The sequence below is a fragment of the Acipenser ruthenus genome, chromosome 19, assembly GCF_902713425.1.
Source record: "Acipenser ruthenus chromosome 19, fAciRut3.2 maternal haplotype, whole genome shotgun sequence".
Taxonomy (NCBI): domain Eukaryota; kingdom Metazoa; phylum Chordata; class Actinopteri; order Acipenseriformes; family Acipenseridae; genus Acipenser; species Acipenser ruthenus.
The window spans coordinates 30,208,170-30,233,797 of record NC_081207.1 but is presented as its reverse complement, the minus strand read 5'-3'; the positions used below and the strand labels follow the sequence as shown (position 1 = coordinate 30,233,797).

Genomic DNA, 25,628 nt, shown 5'->3' with positions numbered 1-25,628 from the left:
CGCTTGCGCATTGTTGTCCGCTGGTCCCTCTCCACCACGCCTGCGCAGTGTGGGAGTTGTGAATGGGGTAGTAGTGGGGGAGGGCTTGCAGTCTAAGATAGGGAGTTAGACTAAAGGAGCCAGGAAGTAAGTTTGAGTCTTCTTTTTTTGTTGCCGACGAGAGACTGTTAAGAAAAAGCCGCTGGTTGTGTAGACGGGAACACACGCTGAAATCTGGGGAAGACGAGTGAAGGAAGGAAACAGACTCACATGGTGACCGAGGAGTGACGTATTTAAACGGTTTGGAGCGGGGAAGGAAGGATTGGGACTCGCTTTAGCAAATACACACGGGTCACTAGCAGGGCTGCAGATACATCATTGCCGTGCAGTTCACGCATCCTCAGTCACACTGACACACACTAGCGAATACCTGCACACAAGCGGAGGGGAGAGCCAGGGAAAGGCAGACCGGATCCTCGACTAGGAGTGCTGTTGCTTTTGCTTTTAAACAAGACGGAAGAAAGGTTGCGGAAGATGCCACGGGTCGTCCCCGATCAAAGAAGCAAATTTGAGAACGAGGAGTTCTTCAGAAAATTGAGCAGAGAGTGCGAGGTGAGCAAAAGTACTGTCTTCTCGATCGAGTTGGGTGAGATGCGGGGGTACACAAGCAGGGTATACCGCTGTGTTTACGAGAAGGAAGGGAAACAAGATAGTTCTCGGGGTTTGCATTCAAAAGGCATGCTTGACGATCGCTGTTTTTTTGTTTAGTGAACTTCCTGTTCTGTTCTAATGTAGCTCGTTGACATACATTTGTTTGTAGTTTATTTTAATGCTGTTTCCAAACCCGTACTTTTACTACTGTGTATTAAACATTTGACCAGTTAATTGTACAGGTGTTGGAAATGCCCTGGCGGTTAAACTATGATGGGCAATAAAACGTTATTTTATATGTGTGTGTGTGTTATAATATATGTCATGGTATGTTTTCAAGCACAACTTAATCAAAAAGTCTTGACTGATCTGTGAAACGCTGTTTAATAATATGTCTGAAAGTTGGAAAGTGTGAGCGTGAAACTGAAGTGAAGTTGATGGCAACCATATTACCCACGAACCTGAAATGTTGTTATTCTAGTCACGAAATAGTCCATTCATATTCCAAAGACAGTACGGTGTATACATGTTTGCATTATCATTATTATTATTATTATTATTATTATTATCATTACTTTTACAGATCAAATATACGGGATTCAGAGATCGCCCGCACGAAGAGAGGCAAGCTAGATTTCAGAATGCATGTCGGGACGGCCGGTCAGAGATCGTAAGTATTCACATCTAAATCCTATTGACGTGAACAGGGCTCATAGTTAGAGCTTCGTATTGCTGGAACAGATCTTGGAATATATTGAATGTGTTTTACAGTACAGTGGTCAAATTAAACAGCGTGCGGTTTTTGAAAATATATATTGACACAGATACCGTTAGTCAAAAGCATCACAGATATGGGTTAATTGTATGTGCATTGTACAGTATGACACCAACATGGATTTAATCCGGGTTCACCCCCGATTTAATTAATCCCTTTTAATCCGGGTTCACCCCCGATTTAATTAATCCCTTCAAGGTACAGGGGACACATGTGTCCCACGCAAAATTATGCAGCTTTCATATTTTTGCAAGGAGGTGCAGAAAACAGCGTTTAAAATGTATGGAGAGGTTAGATCTGGTCATCCAAATGGTGAGTTTCCTCCTGCTGAAACTTGAGTCCCTCTCAAATGTATTTTAAGAAGAAACCTTTTGAATAGAGGTCTGTTCTTGTGCACTTCAAGGGTACAAAGAATGGTGGAATATCCTTTAAATATCTGATGTGAAATAAAATGAATATCTTTGTTTCTCAAGGCGTTACTGGGGAACAGTACCTGAACTGGCTTCCACTCCAGTGCAGTACAAATATACCACGAAAATGCTCTATAGAAGTATATGTCGGCTCCATTGACATAACAGAACCATGCTGCATTATTGTGCTCTCAGCAAAAATAAATATGTCCAGGGACAATGTTGTTTAAAAATCAATATGTCCTTGGGTAGTGCAGTCCTAAACCATGCTGTGTGTTTGAGAGATCAGATTGTACACTGAAAAACAGAAAGACTTGAATATCTGATGCCCAGCAGACTCTCTGATCCGAACTGACCAGTAATGTGAACCGCGCAGCTCATGCAATGCAATGCACACTCTGTAGGTGCTGTGTAGAAACAATACTTCAGTATGATGAGTATGCAAAACATTTTCAGCCAGTCTCTCCCTCTTTTTTTATTCAAATGTCTACTACTTATGAAAAACTTGAAACAAAGATTGGACAAGGCATTTTCTAGTATGGTATAAAAAAAAAAACACTGATCTTTACAGGATGCAGATTTGCCTACTGTGCATTACACATGTAGAGAAAGAAAAGCCCAATCAAAACTTGTACAAATTCATATCTTTGAAAAAATCACAACACAAGCTGTATTTGTCATTTGACACATTACATTTAGACTCAGCTTTTGCAGTTAACGCAATTAGAGTAAGTTATCATTACAATTTAGTTCAATGGGAAATTAAAATAACAGGTAGATGCCAGTAAAAAATGCTCCAAGAAATTACAAAGTATAGAATTGAGATTATTTTAGATACCTTCCCTACAAAGTGCCTGCATTGCAGTCTACAAAGTGACACACCTTGCTTATCGTATCTTTATATAGTGTTGGCTAACTCAACAATAAATAGACAGGTAAACTCTGTTTAATTAGCTGGTATTCCGTTATGTAGACTTAGGGTGAGAAAGATACTCATACAGAACAGATCACAGCCAGTCACAATACAGTATCTTAATCATATAATAAGTAAACATTCCCCGTGCATCGCTGCCTCCCTGACATTGCAATGTGAAACCCAGCTAACCCAGAAGAACACTTTGTTCTGAAACAGTCTGGTAAGAACAGAGAGTCCAGTCCTGTCCTGGCTGTGTGTGTATAGAGAGGAGTACTTGTGAAGTACGTTAACATTTTCTGCAGATGTTCCAGCCAGGGTTTTAGATTGCTGTTATTAATGTCAGAAGGAGGACTCATTTAAAATAAAATCTCGATTTTGATGCAGTATCATATGTCCCACGCAGCCAATTGCGATAGTTGGTAAACTAGAATCAGATGTTTGTAACTTAATACTTGAAAAGAAAATGATGACTTTGAGTATTTTGTATTTATTTTTTGGTGTGCTTAATGCTGCCTGGCTCAGGGCTTGCACACTGATGTAAAAAATGAATGACTACTGACTGCATAATTTATGTGAAGCCCAGATCCTGATCCTGTTTGTATTGATTTTTCTAAAAGGCTTTTGTGGCGACAGGAACCAATCTGTCTTTGCAGTTTTTTCCTGCAAACTTGCACGGGGAACAGAGGCAAACGCCAACCAGAGAATACGTGGATTTCGAGCGGGAGACCAGCAAGGTAAAAAAAATGATTTTTTTAATTTATTTTTTATTTTATTTTTTATAATACAATGTTACCCAATATCCACTGGGCTAGATTCTGAAATTTCTGTACTCCCAGAATTGTCATTTACCGCAGTGTTTTCAGAAAAAAACAAAAAAACAAGCACAATAAAGTTACCAAACAAGAATTAAACAACAGAGACGTTTCAGAAGTTTTCAAAAGATTTTTTTTTTAATTCATTTTAGAAATGCAATTGTTTTTTTTAGCCACCCCCCCCACCACCACCACAAAATGTGCTAATGACTATTTGAAATAAATGACTCTTATCTCTTATGTTTTGTGTGGTTATCTTGGGCGATGCATTTACGAGTAATCTTTTAAAAATAATGCTTAACAAATTACATTTTATTTTTTTTAAATCAACACTCTTTTTTGTATGTGTTATATCAATCCCCCAAGTGTATGCATGTTGACAGTTTAGGGAACTCTTTCATTGCTGATTTCAAAACAGTTGAGTACCAATCAATGGCAGTGCACTTAGGCACTTGAGTGTTTTAACAGCCGATTGGAAGAATATTTTCTCTCGTCTGGGGCTCTGTCATTATTACTGTCGTACTGTTGTACCGAGGCCATAAACAAACTTCTGATTGGTACTCAATTGTAAACGTGAGGGAATGATAGCTTTTTTTGAAATCAAGGCATCAATGAATGGATTAACTCAATACCTGCCGATAAAGGCAATTCTGAGTGTCTGCACACCCCTGGATAAAACTGTATGTGATGTTCAGGCTTCCCGTAGCTGATAAAGGTCTTCTGCAGCAGCCAGTGCAATGTTCTGTTTATGAACGTATCCGGTGCTTCAGCAGACGAGCAGGGCGTCTTGGGAGTTTCTTTCTTTTATTTCTTCTGATCGAGATTGTAGTTGACTGCAGGAAAGCAGCAGAACTTGGCCAGGGTTTCCAGAGTGCGGCTTGTTAAAATGCTCAGAGTCGGAGGAGGAGGAGGAGGATTGAAGAACGAATCAATGGACCTTTGCCCTGAAGCGAACCAATTATCTCAGCCTATTAATTATTTAGAAGATTACTACTGTAAAATGTCAGAGTATAACGCAGTCCACGGATTAACCGGTGCATTTAAAGGAGATCATATGGTAATGCTCATGGGGAATTCTCAAGCCGACAAATTTAAAAGATTTGAATACTTATCGTATTTGTAATGAACCTTTGGCATTGTAATTGTATGTGTATAAGAACAATGTTTTCTGTTCAGTGTGGCACCTGAACATTTATCACACTTTTATGTAATATTAGATGCAGCTTTTGCAAAACAATGGTTTTGGCGGAGCTGTGCTCATAATGAATCCTCTGTGCGTACGGACTTTAGTAAAGCAAAAATATCTAATCTTCTTTGGTGTTTAGTAGTTGAAATTGGTTTGTAACATGCTCACTTGAGATGTGGTGTGCTCTGCAAAAACTGTAGAAAACATGTCCAACTCTCCTCTCTCCCATCTATTATATTTAGAACATAACAACTTGGGAGCTTTTGTCTACAGTAGTATTATCTGAAAGGAGTGGAGAAATGCCCCCCAAATGTGCCCCTATAGTATAAGTTAAGTATAGGGTCAGTGTCACAAAGGGCTAATGCAAGTCAGCTGCGTTAGTGGTAGGGTTTCCTGGAGAAGCTGTGTTAACCCTATCCATGCCTCCCATGCAGGACTAGCTCTGATCCAGTCTCGGTGCCTCCCGTTCAGGGCTAGCTCTGATCCAGTCTCGGTGCCTCCCGTTCAGGGCTAGCTCTGATCCAGTCTCGGTGCCTCCCGTTCAGGGCTAGCTCTGATCCAGTCTCGGTGCCTCCCGTTCAGGGCTAGCTCTGATCCAGTCTCGGTGCCTCCCGTTCAGGGCTAGCTCTGATCCAGTCTCGGTGCCTCCCGTTCAGGGCTAGCTCTGATCCAGTCTCGGTGCCTCCCGTTCAGGGCTAGCTCTGATCCAGTCTCGGTGCCTCCCGTTCAGGGCTAGCTCTGATCCAGTCTCGGATGCTGTTTCATCCCCGTTGGAATCAGATCTCTGAGCCAGATAAAAGTGGACTCCGGCGTCCAAGACAGGAAATTGGCTGCTGCACTGGCCTCAGTTACAGGCGTGACTTTCCACCCTCCCTTTAAGAATAGATGATAGTGATGATGGATTCAGAAGCTGCCCGGTGCAGACAGCTTTGTAGTGAGTAGTGGCTGTGGTTGTCATTATTGCACCTTGAACAAAGCAATCGGTCAGGGTCATTCCTAAGTATATGAGAGATTCATTCAATTACTGATCTGCAGAGGAGTGCTGGCGTGATTTAGGAACAATAACTCCACTCTACACAACGTGGCGCAGTCTGTACGTTCTGATCATGCTTCTTCATGTGTTTATCTTGTGCTTGCTTGCAGAGATCTTGCTGACATTTTCTTTATGAAACCGGTTTACTGTGTATCCCCTTCAGTCACTCCGTGTATAATTGTACCATGTTAAGTTTCTTATCTATGTATGTATTTCATAATGAATATATGTTTTTTTTCAAAGTTATGGCCAGGCAACTTCAACTCCATAGAGTTCACACAAACTGTTTTTAAAATTTCTAAAAATCTTAATAAAAAATCGTGACCGACAGGAATATATTTCCAATTTTTAAAATATAATTCACGAAAGTTGAAGGTGTTGAAATCCATCTGCATCTAAATGATACCCACTTTCCTCACCCCCTCCTTTTTAAACGGCGTACCAGCCAAGCAGGGATGGAAATAAGACCGCCATTGCATAGCGTTTTGATCCGTTTCTGGTTTCAGTTTGATAAGACACACCTTGTTATCTATACTCTGTGCCTAATCAAGCTCGTAATGAAACTGCTGTGCAATAGGAGTCCATCCCTGGCCAGGAACCATGGGAATGTCAATGAGTCGCACTGTGTTGAGAATAATCTATTTTTCACAATGTATAGGGGTGCCATGAAGTGAGTTGTATTTTATATGTGCAAGCAAAATGTAAGCATGCCTTCTGAAGCCAGTCAGATTCCTAGATGTGTCAGGAGATGGTAAAATCAGTTTTTAAATCGGCCGGTATATGGAAGAACACTTTACTATTGCCTCGGTCCCATGCCTCTATTGAATCACTGGTATATAACACAGCAGGCCTGTGGGAGTACTCTCTAGACGGTTTTTAGTAATTTCAGGACAAAGACAGGTGAATCGTACACTGAGCTGAATTCGTTGCACTTGTAAAGTGCCATTTCTCCCCTGGGAGTCCTTTCACAAATGGAGTTGACAGTGTTTAAGTATTACAGCTGTCAAACTAGATCTCTTGCCATTCTTGATGTCAGTACCATTATACTGTATAATATAAGTACTCTGCAAATGGAGACACGCAGTATGTTGGTAACATACGTGTAGTTCAGAGATTTGTGAGATGATGTATGTATCTCACATACATGACTATAACATGATTTGTACCCGGCATTGCCTCTTGTAATTGTAGTAGGTTTGACATGTTTATAGATTGTAGATAACAGCTTATAACGGATCCCTAAAGAAAAGCGGGACCCACGTGTGTGTGTGTGCGCTCTAATAAAATGTATAGCTTTTACATTACATTACGTGTTGTAGCAAAACATTTGTGTTGCCATACACTGGTATTATTTCTAATAATATAGCATCAAGGATAATCACATAGTGCTTAACAGAATAAACGATAGCGGTTTAAGGACTGTATCACTGATCCATGATCTCGGGTGTTACAGGGATATAGTGGAGTGTATTTACAGCTCCCTTTTTCATCAGCAATGCAACTCTGTTATAAAATACATGAGTGTTTGAAATGGGAACTGTTCTTCTCCCCACAGGGCTGTCTCTGCTGAGTGGACAGGTTTGCTCATCTTCTAGATTACGATCCGGATGACAGTGTTAATATCGATTTTTCTTTTTTTTTTTTTTATAGATTTTTGTGTTCTTTTTTTGGGACGGAGCTGAGAGAATGAAATTTCTTAATGCTAAACCCCCGAACAGCCAGATCAATATCCAGGATGACGTGGAGCCCACAGTCAGATTGATTGTGAAGCAGAAAATGCAGCTCCTATTACACTCTTTCTTGGATTGAGACTCATTTGCTAGTATTATTGTTCAAGGCAGCAGTTTCAGTATTCCCCATAGGGGAGAATGACATCTGTGTGTAAAGTAAATTATTATACAGTATATACCTGCTAAAGTAACATGACCCATTCAAATACAGCACCCATTTACATACACAGTATGTAAATATTCGCCTGTGTGTGTTTTGTGCAGACCAGTTTACAAATAGCCATTGTACTGTATTTAATCAATTCAATATACACATGAAGGCGATTCACTGGATGTTAAGAATGTCACCCATAGCAATTAAATTAAAGTGCCTTTTTGAGTTGTATATCTTAATTTAGCATTCTTCAGCTCAACAAAAATAATTGAGGACTGAAAGGGTTAAAAAAAAATCAAATCTGTTTTTGAAGAGCTGTGACTTCATTCATGCTAAGGCTTTTATTCTGCAACGTAAATGTTCCATTTGCATGACATATCCAGTGTCTCCTCTCAATAGCACAGAATCGCTGTTAAACTCTCAGCTGAGAACCAGTTTGTGTTAAACCAGTGCAGTCCGCCTCAGGGCTATAAAACTACAAACTGCATCGGAATTGATTTCTAGTTTACTATTTTCAAATATTCATTGAGCGTATTTGGAGTGGGGGCTTTGGCCGTGTGCAGACAGAAATTGTGCAATCAATTTTGTACTAACCAAAAAAATAACAAAAAAAAAAAAGTTGCTGACTCTGTCAGGCTTTGTGCTGATCATATAGTTTTGTGACAAGATCAGTATCGTGTTACTGAGGCTTTTCAGTGTAGAAGCAGAAGTGTCTTAGCATTGTAATGTCTACCTCGAATGTTCATTTCATGTTGTTCTCAGTTACCGCCAGCCACCTTTATCGTCAGGATGACTATGAAGGCAAACGAAGCGAGTGATGTGTTTATGGTTGATTACAGGGCTGTGCTCCGCACACGAGACGCTTCATTTCCTTTGTGTCACGCCAGGTGCTCTGCAGCAGGGTGGACAATAGCAGCCAGGATTGAGAGCCTGAAAGCCGCCCTTTGATTAAACAAGTCTGTTTGCGCTCACCTGTGCTGTAATTACCAGGAAAGAAAGATAATAAGCCAAAGGTGGCTGCTGATCTTGTTAAAAGTAAAAAAAAATAAATAAATAAAAAAATAAATTCTTACTGTCCATTCCGCCTGATTGAATAAATTGGTAGATCTCCTGTCATCACCCACAGGGGTATCTCTCTTTTTTAAATCAATCAACGATACATTCACTGTGCTCAATAAACGAACACAACTATAGTATTTTAAAGTTGCAACAAAATAACTCGGCTCGCGTAATAGGTATCTTGTACCTGCAACCTGACCCTTTTCCTGAAAAAATAACTAGACACCAGACAAAGCTTTAGTGTTGCAAACGCTTCCCGTAATTAAGAAGAGTTCCCCTGCAGCCGCCATTAGGCTGGTTCAGGCTGGCAGTAGTCTAGTCTAGTCTACAGTATATTTACTCATGTGTTTGACTACATAGTGTTGTCTCAGGTAGGGCAGTCTCATGATAATTAGTGGACCTGTGGAAGCTGCCTGTTGAGTTGTTTTGTTACTTGAAAGTATGTTTTTAGTTTTGCAGTGAAAAGCTTGGAAACCCCTCCCTGGTGTGCTGGATTATACAATCGGCACTGTTTTAACATTCTTGGAACAGGAGGATTTCATGTCTGTATTTCCTTTTAAATCCTGATTCCCGGACTGTATGTCTGTCTGTATTTCTCTACTGTAGGTTTGGCTTTAACACAGAAAAATATCTGAGAGAGCCTATAGTTTGAGATTTGCAGAAGCTAAAAGCAAAAGCCTTAGTTATTATAGAGACTGGATATCACAAAGCTTCTAGAATGCTTTAAGATTACATAACGCTTTTAATTCAACCCTAATCATGAATACAGTGGTACTGTGTCATTTCTAGCATCTCTGTAGTCTGTACAATATACATGCCGAGTATGAATGGCTATCGAAGGGGTCTTTTTTATATAGATAGATAGATAGATAGATAGAAGTCTATTTTGATTGTAAAGAATAATTTTGAAAAAGCGGAGTATGTGCATTTAAAAATATACTTTTTCAAAAGTATTTTTTTCTGCTCTACATATTCAGTAACATGTAGGAGAAGTGCATTTATACTGTTGGTGGGAATTAAAGCTTTACTTTGATTCTGCTACTTTCTGTTGCCTGTTGCCGGCTGGTTTCCCCAACGCTCCCCTCCACCACCCCCACCCTCTCATGCAGGCGTTCTGCTGACCAGCGTGTGGATTGCATTGTGCACGGCTGCTGATTCAGGGTCAGGTGGGGGAGGCATGGTCAGGGATAGCTGGAGTCATTGTAGCAGGCAGACAGGAGCTTGTCTGTGTGTGTGTGGAAGAATGGGCATAGTCACAGTGCTCAGTCAGGGCAGATGAGTCAGTGCTGATCCGGTGGTGCTGGAATGTGGTGGAGCACAGCATTGCTTTAGGAACATGTTGAGTAATGCAACCTTCCTCCAGGGAGACTGCTCGTGTGGGGGTCCTGTGTCTGTCGCCGTGGGGATTGCGGTGTCTGGTGTCACAGTCTGCTGATTCACGAGCGCGTGGGAGGCTGATGCAGCAGATCCCTTTACAAGGGGTTACACGCAGAGGAAATGAAATGGTCCAGTTACACTTTGCTTTTGCCAAACTCTCATGCAGAGAGAGCCTCGGAGGATGTGAACAACCTTGCCAAAGAGCTGCAGGGTTGCTTTATAGCATGTCCACTGTCAGGATCCAGTGTTGCGATTGTATCATACCGATATATAATCAGTACCAATAACAGTTCAAGTTGAAGATCACGGTTGCAACAGAAGAGATGTGTGTTCTGTGAACTCGGGGCTTGTGGGAGGGAGGGAGGGGAGCGAGGCTGCTGTCACTGCAGAGAAGGAGGCCTGTGGTTTAACGGTCTCTGTAGTAGACTTTCCTTCCTGCTTGAGTTGAAAGCTGTCTCTTCTGTTACGCGGATGCAGGAAATTGTACCAGCACGGCCAATTCTGTGCCCGGCGTGCCACTCTGAACCCGCATGCTGTGCTGTGCAACCGTGGAGCCTCACTGGGAACAGCTGGGCTGGAATAATCACCTTGTCCTGCAGTATTTTCCAGTGTGAATACCACAGTACAGACTTGTGGGGCTTGCGGAAGTAAAGCAAGCAAGCCAGCAGCTAATGTTTGTGCTGCTCTGACTCATCTAGCACAGGAAGACCAAAGCTGTGAGCGTTTTAAATGGGGCTCCTGTCTGATGCCTGGTGTAATAAAAAAAGTAAATCAAATAAATAAATACATGAGCGCAATGAAAAAAGACACCTAGTCCAGTTAAAGGAATGTCAAATACACCAGTGTGCAAATCCGTAATTGGGACTGCATGATAATACAAATATTTATGTTTGATATTTTTGGAACCAAGTATGTTTTATGAGGGAACATGGTTTAAATGTCATTGAACATGTAGAAATATATAGACCTGTCTAACCCTTAGCAGGGTTAGTTAGGGGATCTGCTTTCTTTGTATATTAATGTTTCATTACAATTAAATGATGTGGCCTGTTGATTTATCTTTAGGGCACTCTACTGCAGTTTCACAGCTTCTTGAGTTGAATGAGCTGAATTTATCCAGGGCCAGAATTCTGGGAGCAGTTTCACAAAGCACTGCCAAACTTTAGTAGAAATTGGCAAGTCTAAGTGATTTAAAGGAGAAATAGGTTATTTTCTTAATTATTTATCTATTCATTTAATGGAAGTGAATTGGATTTAGCAGACTGCCCCAGGTTATTAGGAGCTTGGTGATTTAGCAGGGAGGCTCACACGGCACACTCTTTCAACAGGAGCTGTGCGGTGGGAGTCCCTCGGAAAGAATGTATTTCTTTTTATTTTGAGTACAGTAGTAACAGGATCCAGTTGTATGTTTCATTTTATTTGAATTTTTTAAGGGTAATCGAAACGCATTCCTCTTGAAAACCCATCTTTTGGTGCAGTTTCTTTGACAAGCTCTGGATCAATAAATAAAGCAGGGTGGTATTACAATAGAATCTAGCAAATTCAGTTCCAGCCGAGTTGAGTCTTGCCTGCATTCCTGTCGCGTACTGCGGGGATCGTGTTATTGCAGTGGCTGTTTACACCCAGGTACTGTGATGTACTGTGCAGACCCTTGTGTAATGCAAAGCTGCTGCTTTAGCTCTTTTACTGCATTTCTTAAAACTGCAACAAGGAAGTGTGCCACCACCGTGTCTACAAAACGAATGTAATGTATGTTCTCCAAAATGATAAAGGAGCTGGGAATCCAGTGAAATGTACAGGGATCTTTCTTCTGATCGGCTGCTTACAAACTGAAGAACACTTATCTATAAAGCAATACGAGACTGGGGTTGACAAGTGTTAGCCAGTGCTATAGTAACTGGCTAGCTCTGTAGCCAGTGTGATGCTATAGACCAGGGGTGGGCAATCCTGGTCCTGGGGGGGTCGGTGTCCCTCCTGGTTTTTATTCCAACTACCCTAAATGACTTACTTAATTGAACCAATTAAGTGCTTAGTAGAAGCTTAATTGGTCCAATTAATTAATTTAGGAGGGACTCCAGCCCTCAGGACCAGGGTTACCCACCCTTGCTCTAGACCTTGGTTTGTAGCACTGCGACAGTGCAGTTACAACTCAGCGATGGAAATAAGACTATTGTTTTACAACGAGATTGATTAGCCACAGTGTATCACGCTCAGATGTGTCATTATTATTAGACAACCAGTAAAACCAGCAATATATCAAACTGCTATGCACTGGGAGTCTTATTCCCATCCCTGCATTCTGATATAATTCAAGTGATCTCTGTACCGCAAGTGCCAAAAGAACAAAGAGCCGAGTGAAACTTTTTTTATATCCAGAGTTGTACCCATTGTGTCGGTTTCACTTCTTCCCTATTACTTTACCTATTGAAGTGAAACTGACACAGTTTCTCTGTCATGCTACAAACTGTCTGATTTTTTTTAAAATTCTAAATCAAAAGCATATGACTGACAGACACGTAGCAGAGATCAAGGGGGACTGAGTCACGTGGGGTTTCAGCTCTTTTTTTATTTTATTTTTGTAGTTTTTCGGTTTCGTTTTTCTCTTTAAAAGCCTGAGCCCATCCTGTCCGCAGCTTGTGTGAAATCGCCTCAGTGGCAGATGTTGGGTTCAGTTTCAATCTCGTTAAAGCTGCTGCCAGCACGTTGTGTTGCACACATGTTGGCTGAGCACGAATGTCTTGTGAAAATAACCACATTGAAATGACTTGCTATATAAAATGGAATCACTTTCACAACCACAGCTTTCTATGCACGAGATGCAAAAGACGAAAAAAAATAAGCAGAACAGCTCCAGGCACAACGATGGCCGGAGATCACTGAACTTGTAGAATCTGCATTACTTTATTCTTTGCACCAAAGCTTTGCTAGCCTGGCCCATAAACATCCTGGACAGCTACTTTAAGTTAATGTGTTGTGTGTTAGGTTAGGGTTATTATTATTATTATTATGGAACAGGCAATAAAATAATAATAATAATAATAATAATAATAATAATAATAATAATAATAATAATAATAATAATAATAATAATAATAATAATAATAATGAGATGTCATCTTGTGCAGTTCGAACCAAAGCTGGGTGGTTTCATCTGCCCACACTACGAAATGATGTTTATATATTTATCGATATGAAAGCTTACTTTTGTTTTGCGCATGTTTCACCTGTTCTCAGATGTAATGTTTAGTCTCTTACTTGCTGTTTGTGCATTTTAAATCATTATATGGTGCAACAGTAAACTGCAGTTTTTTCCTCTGGTGTGTTACCTTTAACCTATTATAAATCACAAAAAACAAAGCTTGTACTCGTGAAGTACTGTTAAACGTAAAAACACTGGGTTGCGTTTAAAACTTTTATGTCAGCCCCTTTTACACAGTGAAGCAGAGGCAGCTGCTGATTCCATTTCACTTTTTAGTATTGCCAGCTTTTTCCACATTTATTTTTATATTATTATTATATCCTCACTGACGCTCGCTGAGAGAGGCAGGATGAAATGAGCTGTGACTTCCTTCCCTGTCTCCTGCCAGCTGGATCAGCACGGTCTGAAGAGATGATGGTTAAAGGTTTTGCTCTGAACAGTCTAGTTCAGATCCTGAATGGAGGCGATTAGAAAACGGACTCTTCTAGTCACAGTCTTCAGAGGGAGAGAGGGAGCAGTGAGTGTAATTGCTGGTGGAGGCATGGAGGGGGGGGGGGGGGGGGCTGTGCTGCTAGTATTCTATAATCGGATACCTTGGCTGCCCAGCTGACATCCTGGAGGTCTTGGCAGCTGTCCAGGAGGTGTAGACTAGCTCCAGTAGAGCCTGTCTTGAGTAGGGCCTTCCCTGCGCTGTGAGACATGAATGCCAGGCTTTCTCTCGATAAACAGATACCGCTTTCAGTGTCTCTGCAAGTCGGTCTGTAATCGCAAAGTAGTACTTGGGAGATGGTGGGTGGGGAGGAAGGAGAAATCGAAGACTTTGTTGAATAGTCCCAGTGTCTCTTGCTATATCCACCGCTACAGCACAGCAATCTCTTCTCTAAAATCCTCTAAAATATGGTTCTCCACAAGTCTCGCTGAGCAAGCACAACTTATTCCTCCCATTTCTGCCAGGGAGAGAAGAATAGGCCTCAATCCAAGGCACTTTTCCAGCAGCTGAAACCCTATCTCGCCTCTTCTCTGTTTTGCTGTCCCCTCCGAATTCGTCTCCAGATCCCACACACTTTGGCATGGGGCCCGTGTCAAATTGGTACCGGGGCCTGTTCTAGCAGGGATGTTTGTCTACCAGAGGGGCGTTGTGGGAAGGGGGCTTGTTATGAATGGCACCTTGCCCTGAGGAGAAGATTGAAACACTAACAAGTGTGTTTTTTTTTTTTGTTTTTTTCTTTTAAATAAACATCTGGTTGTCTGGAATCGTGGTGATTCTAAACAGGAGCTAGGCCAATCTTAACACAGAGAGAATATTCTTTTAATAGCTTTTAAAAATAAGCTAAAATCTGAAAGATCCCACTGCAGTGTACTTCTAATAAAACACGAAGAACCGGGTTGATCAGTGAGGGTCATTGCCTGTTCCAGACGGTGCTGTCCTGAATGAAGCGCTTTGGTACTGCCTGTGACTCTATAACTCACAGCTAAGGGTATGATTTTGTCACGGAGGTCATGGAAATTGTGAATTTGAAAAAAAGTCATTGAAATCTTGGAAATGGGTGTAAAAAAAACTTTTGATTAGGGGCTTCCTTTATTTCCTTTAAAAAATGCAGGATGTCATGCACTGAAAATACAAATCTGCGAGTATCTGTAAATTGTTTGGTTGTGTATGCACGCAGTAGTTACGTGCAGCTATGTAGGTCAGCGAATGAGATAGAAGCAAGCATGTAAATTGGTAAAATGCACAAAATTGTGAGTGAGCTGTTTACTGTACAGACAGAAGAACAAAGGCATCAGAGAACAGAAGTTTACCGACTTAGAGGCTTTCTTTACCAAATAAACATGCTGTTTGTTTCAGAATCGTGGAAAACTATTCAATCCTGGTTCATACCGTACTTCTGTTGTAGATGAATGCGAAACGTCGGGCGCAGACAGAAAAGCTGTGCAGCTTCACTATTTGCTGTACGGGATGCAGCGTGTCGCAGCCCTTCTGACTGCGCAAAGTGGTCGCAGCTGTTGTTCATACTTGAACTACAGACTGCATTTGCGTAATTGGATACATTTAAGTAGATGTGCTGAGTTTGTACCTCCTATACCAGAGGATTAAAAAAAATCAAAAGCAATGTTGTTGCTACATCCATCCTCTCAAACAAGACAAAGGGGAGAATTGTCAAACGTTTTTCAGAGAGATGCGGGTATGTGACAGTGAGAGATAATTGAGGTATTTTAGAATGACAGGGGAATTGTATGACGATCTGTTGAGGATTTACGCCTTTCCAAAAAAGACACACGTCACAAGATTGTAGATGATGTAATTCCGATTTTTCCCACAGGGTCGGAGGCCCTCGACTCCGACCAGAAATGATGTCAGAGTCTGAAGAGTTTTGTACTCTAAAGTTTAAACTGGTCTGTAGTCCAAAGCAATAGTTTTTATATTATTGGTTTTGGTGTACTATTTAGAAGCTCTTGTGTATGTTGATGTAGCTAAACCTACATTTTTTGCCGCACCTCGCCTGTGAAATGTACTAAAAATGACCGTGCTAAAATCGTAGCCTTACTCACAGCACATGTTGCTTCTGTTTTAATTTGGTTTCTATAAATGTTTTGCATATTTTCAGCTCAGATCTGGAAAGTATTTTAGATTGCAGGCTAGATACACAGGGAAGGTTGAGGCTGTATGAACAAGGTCATCCCTTTAATAGGATCAGCTAAAATAATTTAGAGTCAGATCAAACGAGACCGAGGACTGTGTGTTCTGTGTTGAACTTGCGGGGGAATGGGGTTATCGTTTCTGTAGGTAGGTCTGTTCATTTTTACTGTTGAAATGCTGTTATTTTATTGTTGTGTGTGTGCGCCGCCCCCTGCGTGTGTGCGTGCTGTGCTGTGTGAATTGGTGGATTATGTAAATTAGTACTGAACTGCACTGAAATGCTTTATTTAAAGTTGGAGTGGATGAGAAGTTGGAGTCAATGAGCCCAATTGAGAATCAAATGCAAGTCCATATTTCCATGGTTATACTATGCATAATTTGCCAGGTTTAATATGCTTTCCTCTATCCGTACCTCTGTGAACATTACATAGTTTACATATTATATAGTTTGCCATGCTTTTGCTAGATGCTTTTACTGTGGGGAAACTTTTTTATGAGAGCCATCTTGTCGTTTTCAGTACAATATATGCAGTACAGTAGTGTGTGGTGTGGCAGTAAAATGTGCTCCGAAGAGGACTGTGTTACTGCTCTTATTTTACCTTGAGGAAAGCATGCCCCTTCTCCTGGAATAACCCCAAAGTCTGTATCCAGACTTCAGTTGTGTATTTGTTTTGCTTCCATATCTGTGCCCTCCGGTCTCTTACTCTGAGTGGGGTTACTGCACAGGAATCCACGTTTCATGTTTGACACATTTTTACTTCTTGTATATAAAGTCAATAGTAAACATGAAATAAAAGCAGACCTCATGAAGAGCTTGCATTTGATTCGCACTTTGAACTTGGAAAACGCTTGCTTTCTGTGTGGAAACGAGTGATGTAGATGCCGTCTGCTCTGTAATTATAATTCTGTGCTGTAATGTATATCTTTCAAGTAGAGGCCAATCAGTTTCTTTCCATGAATATTTCTAGTGTTTATAGGCTCCTTCTGTTCCCAATTATCCACTTCAGTGTTTAAGAAGTTTGTCTTTTGTACTAATTAGTGTCGCTATTCAGATTTAAACTTTACCGGGTTAAGTGAAAGAAGTGTAATAAATGGGGCTGTCTGTCCTTCGCTTCAGTTGTTGGAGCTGGGTGGGGTCCTCTTTAACCCTTTACTGTCCTGGGTATGTTCCCATCCCTATTGAATGCATATTTTCTCAAAGTCGAGTATATTGGACACTGGGCAGCAAAGGGTTCAAATGTTTCTCCTTTAACCCTTTCAGTGCTGAATTATTTTTTTGTCTGAGCTGAAGAAAGGAACTTTTTTACTGATTTGTACATGAGGATAGAACTCTAAACTGCTCGAAGTTTGTTTTATTTTGTTTAGTTTTTTTATACGTGGCTTCATGATCGCTGTCTGGTTCACGGACGGCATGTTTGGTGTTGCAGGTTCACCTCAAGGCCCCCATGATCCTGAACGGGGTCTGTGTGTTCTGGAAGGGCTGGATTGACCTGCAGAGACTGGATGGTATGGGCGTCCTGGAGTTTGATGAAGAAAGAGCACAGGTAAGGTGGTGCTACACAGGGAAGTCGGAACCTACCAGCAACAACTACACTTACAATCTCACTGAGATATCATCGAACAAAGCATTTGAAACGTTTATACCACAGCGGGTTCTATTAAAACAAAATTCAATATGTTAATATCAGTCTGTTTTATTATGTAGATTTAATGACGTTGAGAGTGAACTTTCTCTATGTATGACAGTCTCGACTCTCTTCTTTTAGTTCCTGAGAGAGGGAATATAAAGGTGGGATGGATGTCTCAGTTTTAAACTTTCTGATAAAACTTGGTTAGGACATTCTGCTTTGAAGATCACAATCTGTTTAACATCTGTGTTGGCAAGCGTAGAGTAAAATACACCCATTTGCTTTTAGGACTTTAAAATACCCTTTTTAATGTGTGCATCATTATAAAGGCTATGCAAGCAGTAACAGTGGCTGCATTGTGTCTCGGTTATAGTGAACCACTGGAATACAAAAATACATCTTTTAATGTGGTGTAATGCATTCGTAATGTAGTTTGATGTGTCTTTCCATATAATTGAGAACTCATGTGTAACCCTCCCCCCTGTAAAATAAATAAATGAAAAGCTAATATATATTTTCCTTGAGAATGAAGGATTACCAACAGTAAATGTAAGGAGCCCCTCTCCACCCCTTATTTCTTCTCAACTTAATTAGCTGCTTAAGGAAGCATTTTGTAAAAACAAGTAAAGGTATCTTCTTTTTTTTAAGTAATGGAAATATGTTAAAGATTTCAGATGTTTGAGTCCTTCACGCAGAACTGATGTTTTCTCTAAAAAGCAACGTGCTCTGCCCCTTGTGTCTGAACAGCAAGAGGATACTGTAGTGCAGCAGGCCTTCGAGGAGCAGAGGAGAAGGACTCGAGACTTTGATGACAGAGACAGGTCTCATCGGGAGGACATGGAGGTAAGGACGGGCTCTACAATGAGAAACACACACGGCATGCTGAGAATGTCTTCCACTTTTATCTGAGAGAATTCAGCCGTAAGATAGAACTTAGAGGACTCAAGCAGGCAAACCTTTTGGTTAGTGGCTTTGTCAGCGTTGCAGTACATCATGCCACTATCCATAGCGTTTGCAAAGATACTAGCCATAGCGTTTGTGAAGATAGCCATAGCGTTTGTGAAGATAGCCATAGCGTTTGAAGATAGCCGTAGCGTTTGTGAAGATAGCCGTAGCGTTTGTGAAGATAGCCATAGCGTTTGAAGATAGCCGTAGCGTTTGAAGATAGCCATAGCGTTTGTGAAGATAGCCGTAGCGTTTGTGAAGATAGCCGTAGCGTTTGAAGATAGCCGTAGCGTTTGAAGATAGCCGTAGCGTTTGTGAAGATAGCCGTAGCGTTTGTGAAGATAGCCGTAGCGTTTGAAGATAGCCGTAGCGTTTGAAGATAGCCGTAGCGTTTGTGAAGATAGCCGTAGCGTTTGTGAAGATAGCCATAGCGTTTGAAGATAGCCGTAGCGTTTGTGAAGATAGCCGTAGCGTTTGAAGATAGCCGTAGCGTTTGTGAAGATAGCCGTAGCGTTTGTGAAGGCACTAGCCGTAGCGTTTGTGAAGGCACTAGCCGTAGCGTTTGTGAAGGCACTAGCCGTAGCGTTTGTGAAGATAGCCGTAGCGTTTGTGAAGGCACTAGCCGTAGCGTTTGTGAAGGCACTAGCCGTAGCGTTTGTGAAGGCACTAGCCGTAGCGTTTGTGAAGGCACTAGCCGTAGCGTTTGTCTATTTAACTTTTCTTATAAGTTTTAATTTTATATGAAAGACTTTATTTGAGAGACTAAGTGCCCTTCCTGCTGCTGGAAGTGTTAAGTGAATGGGAGTGTTTTGTACCTTTTTCAATCCACTTCAGTCAAACTGTTTGTCTGTTTGTGTGTGTGTCTTTGTGTATATTCTGTTCTTCTTTCTCAATTCACATTTAAGCATGAACAAAGCCTGAAAGTCATAGAACAGCAGTCTGAAATAACTTGCATTTACACAAGAGTGTTGTGGGTTACAAATAAATGGAAGCCGTCAACTATATATATATTTTTAAATTCCAACCAGGTCATAAATCTGCATTTTACACCCTGCTATGCTTTCCAGTGCACGTGAACGGTAGCCGCTGCCCGGACACCAAGACTGTAGATCTTTAGTCTGTGGCAATTCGTTATTCTGTGCACACCCGGGCTACAGTACCCGTTTTTAAAAATAAAATTCTGTCTTTTTAGGACCTGGTTGGATCAAAAACCTGGACTGTTGATGGCTCTCAAGGATCAGGGTTGGTCTCCTGATTTTTTAAATATTTTACTTGCGTAGCTGGAGCTCGGCTCAGCCTCCAGCCTAATCAGATTTGTAATGCTCAGGACACTGACCTTGAGAATATTCAGCACCCTGCTGAGAATTCACACTGTGGTTTTCAGACTGCAGATATGCCCTGCTCTGTATTACTGTGCCAAACCTAGACGGTAGGAATGTGTTTTTTAGTCATTATTTGAGTTAAAAACAAAAAGAAAAACGTCCATGACGGTGCAAAGTAATTTACAGCACACACGTTCCAAATAAATAATAGATAATTTGCAAACACTTAAAAATGATGGAGTCAATTCCTTTAAATTCCACTGCAATAGCTGTTACTAATGCTATGGCGTTCCGCTTGAATTCATGACAAATCTGAGGCAGTTTAAAAAAAAAAACCCAATATAAATGTGTATTAACTAGAAAACAGCTATTCCGATGTCAATCCTATGGAATTGTATTGGAATTCCCACAGATTTGCGTCCGTCAGTTGTAATGGAAGCCCAGCAGGGCCCCCTCCTTGCAGATCAATACACTGCACATTTCATCCTCTCCACACAGCTGGAGCAGATCAGCCAGCCCTTCCCGAGAGCCCTTGTGGTTTCTAAAGCTGATCGTCAGCAGTGCCCTGAGTGCGTTTTGAATAAGTTTAAAAGAGCTGTCCATATTTGAATTGACTTTAAATGGAGACCAGATTCCCAGCGACAAAGGATTTCAAAGGACCACCCCCCCCCCTCGGGGAGGCGCCTGCAGTGGTAGCTGGGAAATTTTATCAACAGCTTGGCAACACATGAATTTCATAAAATAGCTCTCTCTCTCTCGCTCTGTCTCACGATGTATCATTTTCTTCTTTTTAACTTGATTGCACCCGATATTTCTCCCAAACTACAAATGCTTTTATTTTAACAGTCGGTTGTATTGTTTTAAAAAGAACAAACAAACTCTATTCCAGCTTCTTTTGAACATTTTCAAAAGCACTTTAGTACCGAGTTAGGATTGCGCCCCGATGTTTTACTAGACCCTGTGTCTAAATGGGTTAGACCCAGACTGGGAGCTGTTTATTTTCTGTGCAACCAAATTGGTATCCTTTTAACCCTTTTAGTCATGAATTTGTCGAGCTGAAGAAATCGAAATTAAATGATGCAATTAAAAAAGGAACTCCTTTATTGAGTATGCATGAGTACAGGACAGTGTTTTGTACATATTTTAGAAAATGGGACTTTAAAATCCAGTCTGTACTTCTAAACGGCGCTAAGATAAGATGGGACCCTGAGGTCCCTCCAGGGCTGGAAGGGTTAAACTCTAATCTAATATTATAGTGCTGGCCACAGCCCGCTTCTCAAATCCACACACACTCACTCAAGGAAACGTGATATGCTGTTGAGCAGCTCACAAGAGGGATTCAGCTCATCCACTGACAACACTGTATAAAATGGCCAGAATTTGCTGGGTCTTTGCAGTGGTAGTTAGTGTAGGTGTTGTTTGATTGTCTGTGATGGCTTTCTCTGCCGTGTTTGCATTTTTGTCTGGTTAACCATGCTATAAATCTTCCAGGTTGTTTTTTTTTTTTTTAATGGTTTGTTTTTGAGGCTACCTCGCTGAAACGTTGAATCAATGTGATGTTACTACAAACTATCTGATTCAAACCAAACTATCTGATGCAAAGAAATTTCAAATGACCGTATCACATCGATATTGGGGTCTGCTATCACATTACATTATATTACAATAGTGTGTGTTTATTTTTAATTATTACGTCCTCTGGTTATTTAGACTCATTATGTTGATGTACAAAAAAGCAATTTTTAAAAGGTAAAATAGTACAAAAAAATAAACAATAAAATTCCTTTCTGCGATGAAGAACCAAAATATAAAGATGACCGACTTGATGAATCCGCAAACAGAAAAATGACTTCTAGAAGATGACCTGCTGTGTAAAGCTAACACCAAGGAGCACCACTGCTCACAGTGTGCCTGGTATTAATATATAATTAGGTTTGATCTTTTTGATTACGTTACCCATCTGTCAGACCTGACCTGCCCGGGATGCTGGAATTGCGTCACTCAGATCTCCTGCGTGTCAGGTGTGCGAGCTGCACCATCGAGTTACAGGCTCTTGGTTGAGCTGGCACACAGGGTCATCCTTTAAACACTGCAGCATGATCAGGTGAGATAGCCTCACCCCAGACCCTCTACGCCCCTCCTGTACTGTTAGGAAACCCCTCTCTAGGACTGTGCATTGGAAGAAGTCATTAGAAGCTGTAAGTAGTTTTGAAGAATGGTTTCCACACTCCCCGGATCCTACACAGCCCAGGCACATTCCCGGAAAACAAATAAATAAGTGGGCAACACTGAGCTGTGTCTCAGTCTCACCTGCACATCCAGCACCCAGGTGAGACTGAGACACAACTCTGCGTTGCCCATTTTGATTAGAGGTGGGTAGGCCACTAAATGCATTCAAGGGTCTTGATGTGATCCTTCTGTGTGATCCACAGCAAGAGTACCGGGAGGCAGCCCGTTATCTTGGCGACGTATTTGAAATACCTGCGTATCGTGCAGAATTAATGAAGAAAATAAAAAGAACAAAACAGTAGTAGAGCCAAAGTACCTCTGGACACTGAAAGTGGGAAAAGCAGTAATAGTGTTAGCAAAGCTAAATAAGAGGATAAGAAAATCGATTTGAAAGCATCGGTTAGTAGCACAGAATGGACCTGATTAATGACCCCCTGACGATGTTCTAGAGAGAGTGGAAGGAGATTTATCCCCTGCTGCTCAATGAGCTGTCGTTGACCGGCAGCAGGTATTGGCTCCTGGGGCAGGTATTCCACATGGAGTGGGTGAGGGTGCGAGCAGCAGAGGAGGAGATATCCCCATGGTGGTCGCTGATGTGATGCACCCTGCTGTCCAGTGAGCTGCCATTGACAGGCAATGGACTGTGGGTGTACTGGCAGCTGCCCAGCCCTTAGCTCTACCATTGGGGGTCCCTGCAAGGCGGTTTGTGTGGAGGGGTCCTGTGATGTATTCAGTTTATGAGCCAGTTCCTAAGGCTATGCCAGGGATGGCCAAAGTTGTTTTTTCCAGTCCTGGTCTTTGTTCCAACCCTGTTCTAAATTGTTTAATTGAACTACCGTGAGGAAGTTCATTATCTGATTTTACCTTTTAAACCTGGAGTGGAATGGCCCTCCAGGACTGGGATTGGACACATCTGGGCTACACCTAGGGGAGCTTTAATTCTGCTCGAGTTGGCGTTTATTTATTTATCAAATTGATCAAAATGACTGCGGCGATTATACGAGGGCAGCCTTTATTAATAATACTATGCTTTACAAACGTTGCAATATTTTATTAAATGATTTAAGGCATTTTAGAAACGGCGCCATGAGAGGCTCCAGTCTGCAGCACTATACTCTTGTGTGTTTTTGGGGCTTGAATACAGTACATTTTACTGACAGTTAACAAAAGCCTATTGGGAGTGTGTATTGGTTGCTGTGGGGTGGGACAAGAAGAGGAGAGAGAACGGTAGTTGAGTGTGATGCTGTTGTTTTTCTTAACGAAAAAATATATTCCCTCTGAAAATCGGTTTGATTTCTGTTAAAAACTAAAATATATCGTACTCACTTTAATTTACCTGCTTGTTTTTAATTTCTCTCTAAGAGAAAACAAAACGAAATCTTCTCATAGATTGTAAGCACGTTTTTTAATGTAATTGTACAGAACTGAGAAATTCCAATTGAATAAAAAACAAAACAACTAAACCTCCTACAAGAAGATATCTTCAGCCAGCTTTCGGATAGCACTTAGAGTGACTGGCAAAGCTCTGAGTGCCTCTGAGTTTAAGTTTTCACCATCCAAGGTGACGAAGAGGTAAACAGACAGCCCTTGTTTTATCCCCTGCTGTGTTGGCACTGAACTCTGCTGGGGAAAAAAAGGGACGTGAAGGACTGCTGTGCTGTAAGTAGTTCATCTTGGGTTGTCTGTCGGGACTGTAAAATAACATTTGCTTACTCAGGTGTGTGCACTTTAGTTTGTATTACATGCTGGATTGAGGTTGCAGTCTCTTCGGGGGTGTCATGTACATTGGCAGAGTTGAGCGTTTCTGTCTTTATTTTTTGAGCAGGGGTAGAAAAAAATACCTTTACGTTTCTTTATTGAGAGCGGCGTTTATTAAAAAGCTGATATCTGAGTGAGGCGTTAATTCGAGGTCCAGCTCCTGTACAATATTGTCACACAAATGGTACAGTGACGTTCACTGTGGGTTCCATTTCCATGATCCAACAGTGCCCTCTAGTGGCTAGCACTGGTTTTGCACTGTTGCTATTAGACTGTTCTGGGACTTCAGCAGAATCAGCAGTTTAATGAGAGTCCAGTGGCTGCGATCTGCCAGAATGCAATGCCATGTGTGTCATTCAGATTTATTATATAAACATACAGGGATGGTAACTCTATACCGAAGAGAAACTGGAGTTATGAGACTGCTAAAATGGCCTGCCAATTGTTATTTTTGATGAAGCAATTTTCAAACCCCCTGTCTATCTATCGATCTCTATCTGTCAGATAGATGATATAGCCATCTGAAATTTGTGTCAGATCATGGACTCTGGAAGCTGACATCAGTTTGTGTTGTACAGCACCATATACTGTATATATTTGCTACTTTGCTAACTTGGTAAAGTGAACCACAAACCTATGCCTCACATACATTGTTACATACCTGCAATAACCCACAGGTTTCTATCACTTGTCCTTGACTTTAACACAATATTATATTCTAAAGAGATTTTTTTTGTATTATTCTATTGTACTGTATTGAGTACCTTTTTTTAAGTACTTTTCTTTCCTTCAGCAAAAGGTGCCTTGATGTTTCTCTGTTATAAATCTAAGCAGTCCTGTATTTTCTGTGTTGAAGATGCCTTGATGTTTCTCTCTGTTATAAATCTAAGCAGTCCTGTATTTTCTGTGTTGAAGATGCCTTGATTTTATTCTCTGTTATAAATCTAAGCAGTCCTGTATTTTCTGTGTTGAAGATGCCTTGATTTTATTCTCTGTTATAAATCTAAGCAGTCCTGTATTTTCTGTGTTGAAGATGCCTTGATGTTTCTCTCTGTTATAAATCTAAGCAGTCCTGTATTTTCTGTGTTGAAGATGCCTTGATGTTTCTCTCTGTTATAAATCTAAGCAGTCCTGTATTTTCTGTGTTCACAGGCAAGGCGACAGCAGGATCCAAGCCCGGGATCCAACATGGGAAGCGGAGACGACCTCAAACTTCGCTGATCGCTGCTGAGTGGTGGGGCTGTGGGGCTGTGTGCGTAGATGTTTACAGGGGACCAAAGTTGAGAGAGGGCTGGAGGGGTTCGGCTAGCCCTTCTCCTGGCCTGTGGCGGGGGTGTTTCTCTCCTCCTGCCAGGGTTTTGCACTATGTTTATGTTACAGTACCCACGTTGCCGATCGTATGCATGTAGCTAGTAGCACCTCTGCGTGTGAGTTTTGTTTCCTATGCAAGCTTATTTTTAATTGTGTGTGTGGTGTGTGTTTTTTTTTTTTTTTTAATTGGCACCATTTTTAAATAAGAAAAAAAAAAAGTTTCCAGGTCAGGACTTTTCCTTTTTTTTTTTTTTCTTTTTATATATACAGGTCAAATGCCGTCCTGAATTACTGTCATGATTTGTTTGTTTCTCTAAATCCTGGGGAGCCATTGCTTTTGCAGGTTATTTGTGTGCTTCGGCTGTTCAGGGTTGTTTCTCAGTCTTCTCATTTGTAAAAACACATACAAAAGACCTGTTTTTAATCCCCAGCAGCATAAAGCCAAAAAAAGTCATTGTGTGTGACAGGGCGTGCTCAACACTTCACACAATGTTTTAATATGAAGCTTCAGGGAGC

At 41.2% G+C, this 25,628-nt stretch overlaps 1 protein-coding gene across 2 annotated transcripts; it reads left to right on the top strand.

Moving 5' to 3' along the window:
- cbfb (core-binding factor subunit beta) lies at positions 1–25,379 on the top strand. Of its 2 annotated transcripts, XM_034040140.3 has the most exons (7): positions 1–591; positions 1,214–1,300; positions 3,349–3,465; positions 17,347–17,463; positions 18,295–18,390; positions 19,685–19,734; positions 24,954–25,379. In XM_034040140.3, exons 1-7 carry the CDS (start codon positions 514–516, stop codon positions 25,030–25,032), a joined length of 624 nt encoding a protein of 207 aa, XP_033896031.1. In that variant the 5' UTR covers positions 1–513; the 3' UTR covers positions 25,033–25,379. The 2 variants fall into 2 exon arrangements, with proteins under 2 accessions (XP_033896031.1, XP_033896032.1); XM_034040141.3 differs by lacking the exon at positions 19,685–19,734 and having other exon boundaries at positions 6–591.
- Positions 25,380–25,628: the final 249 nt, after the last annotated feature.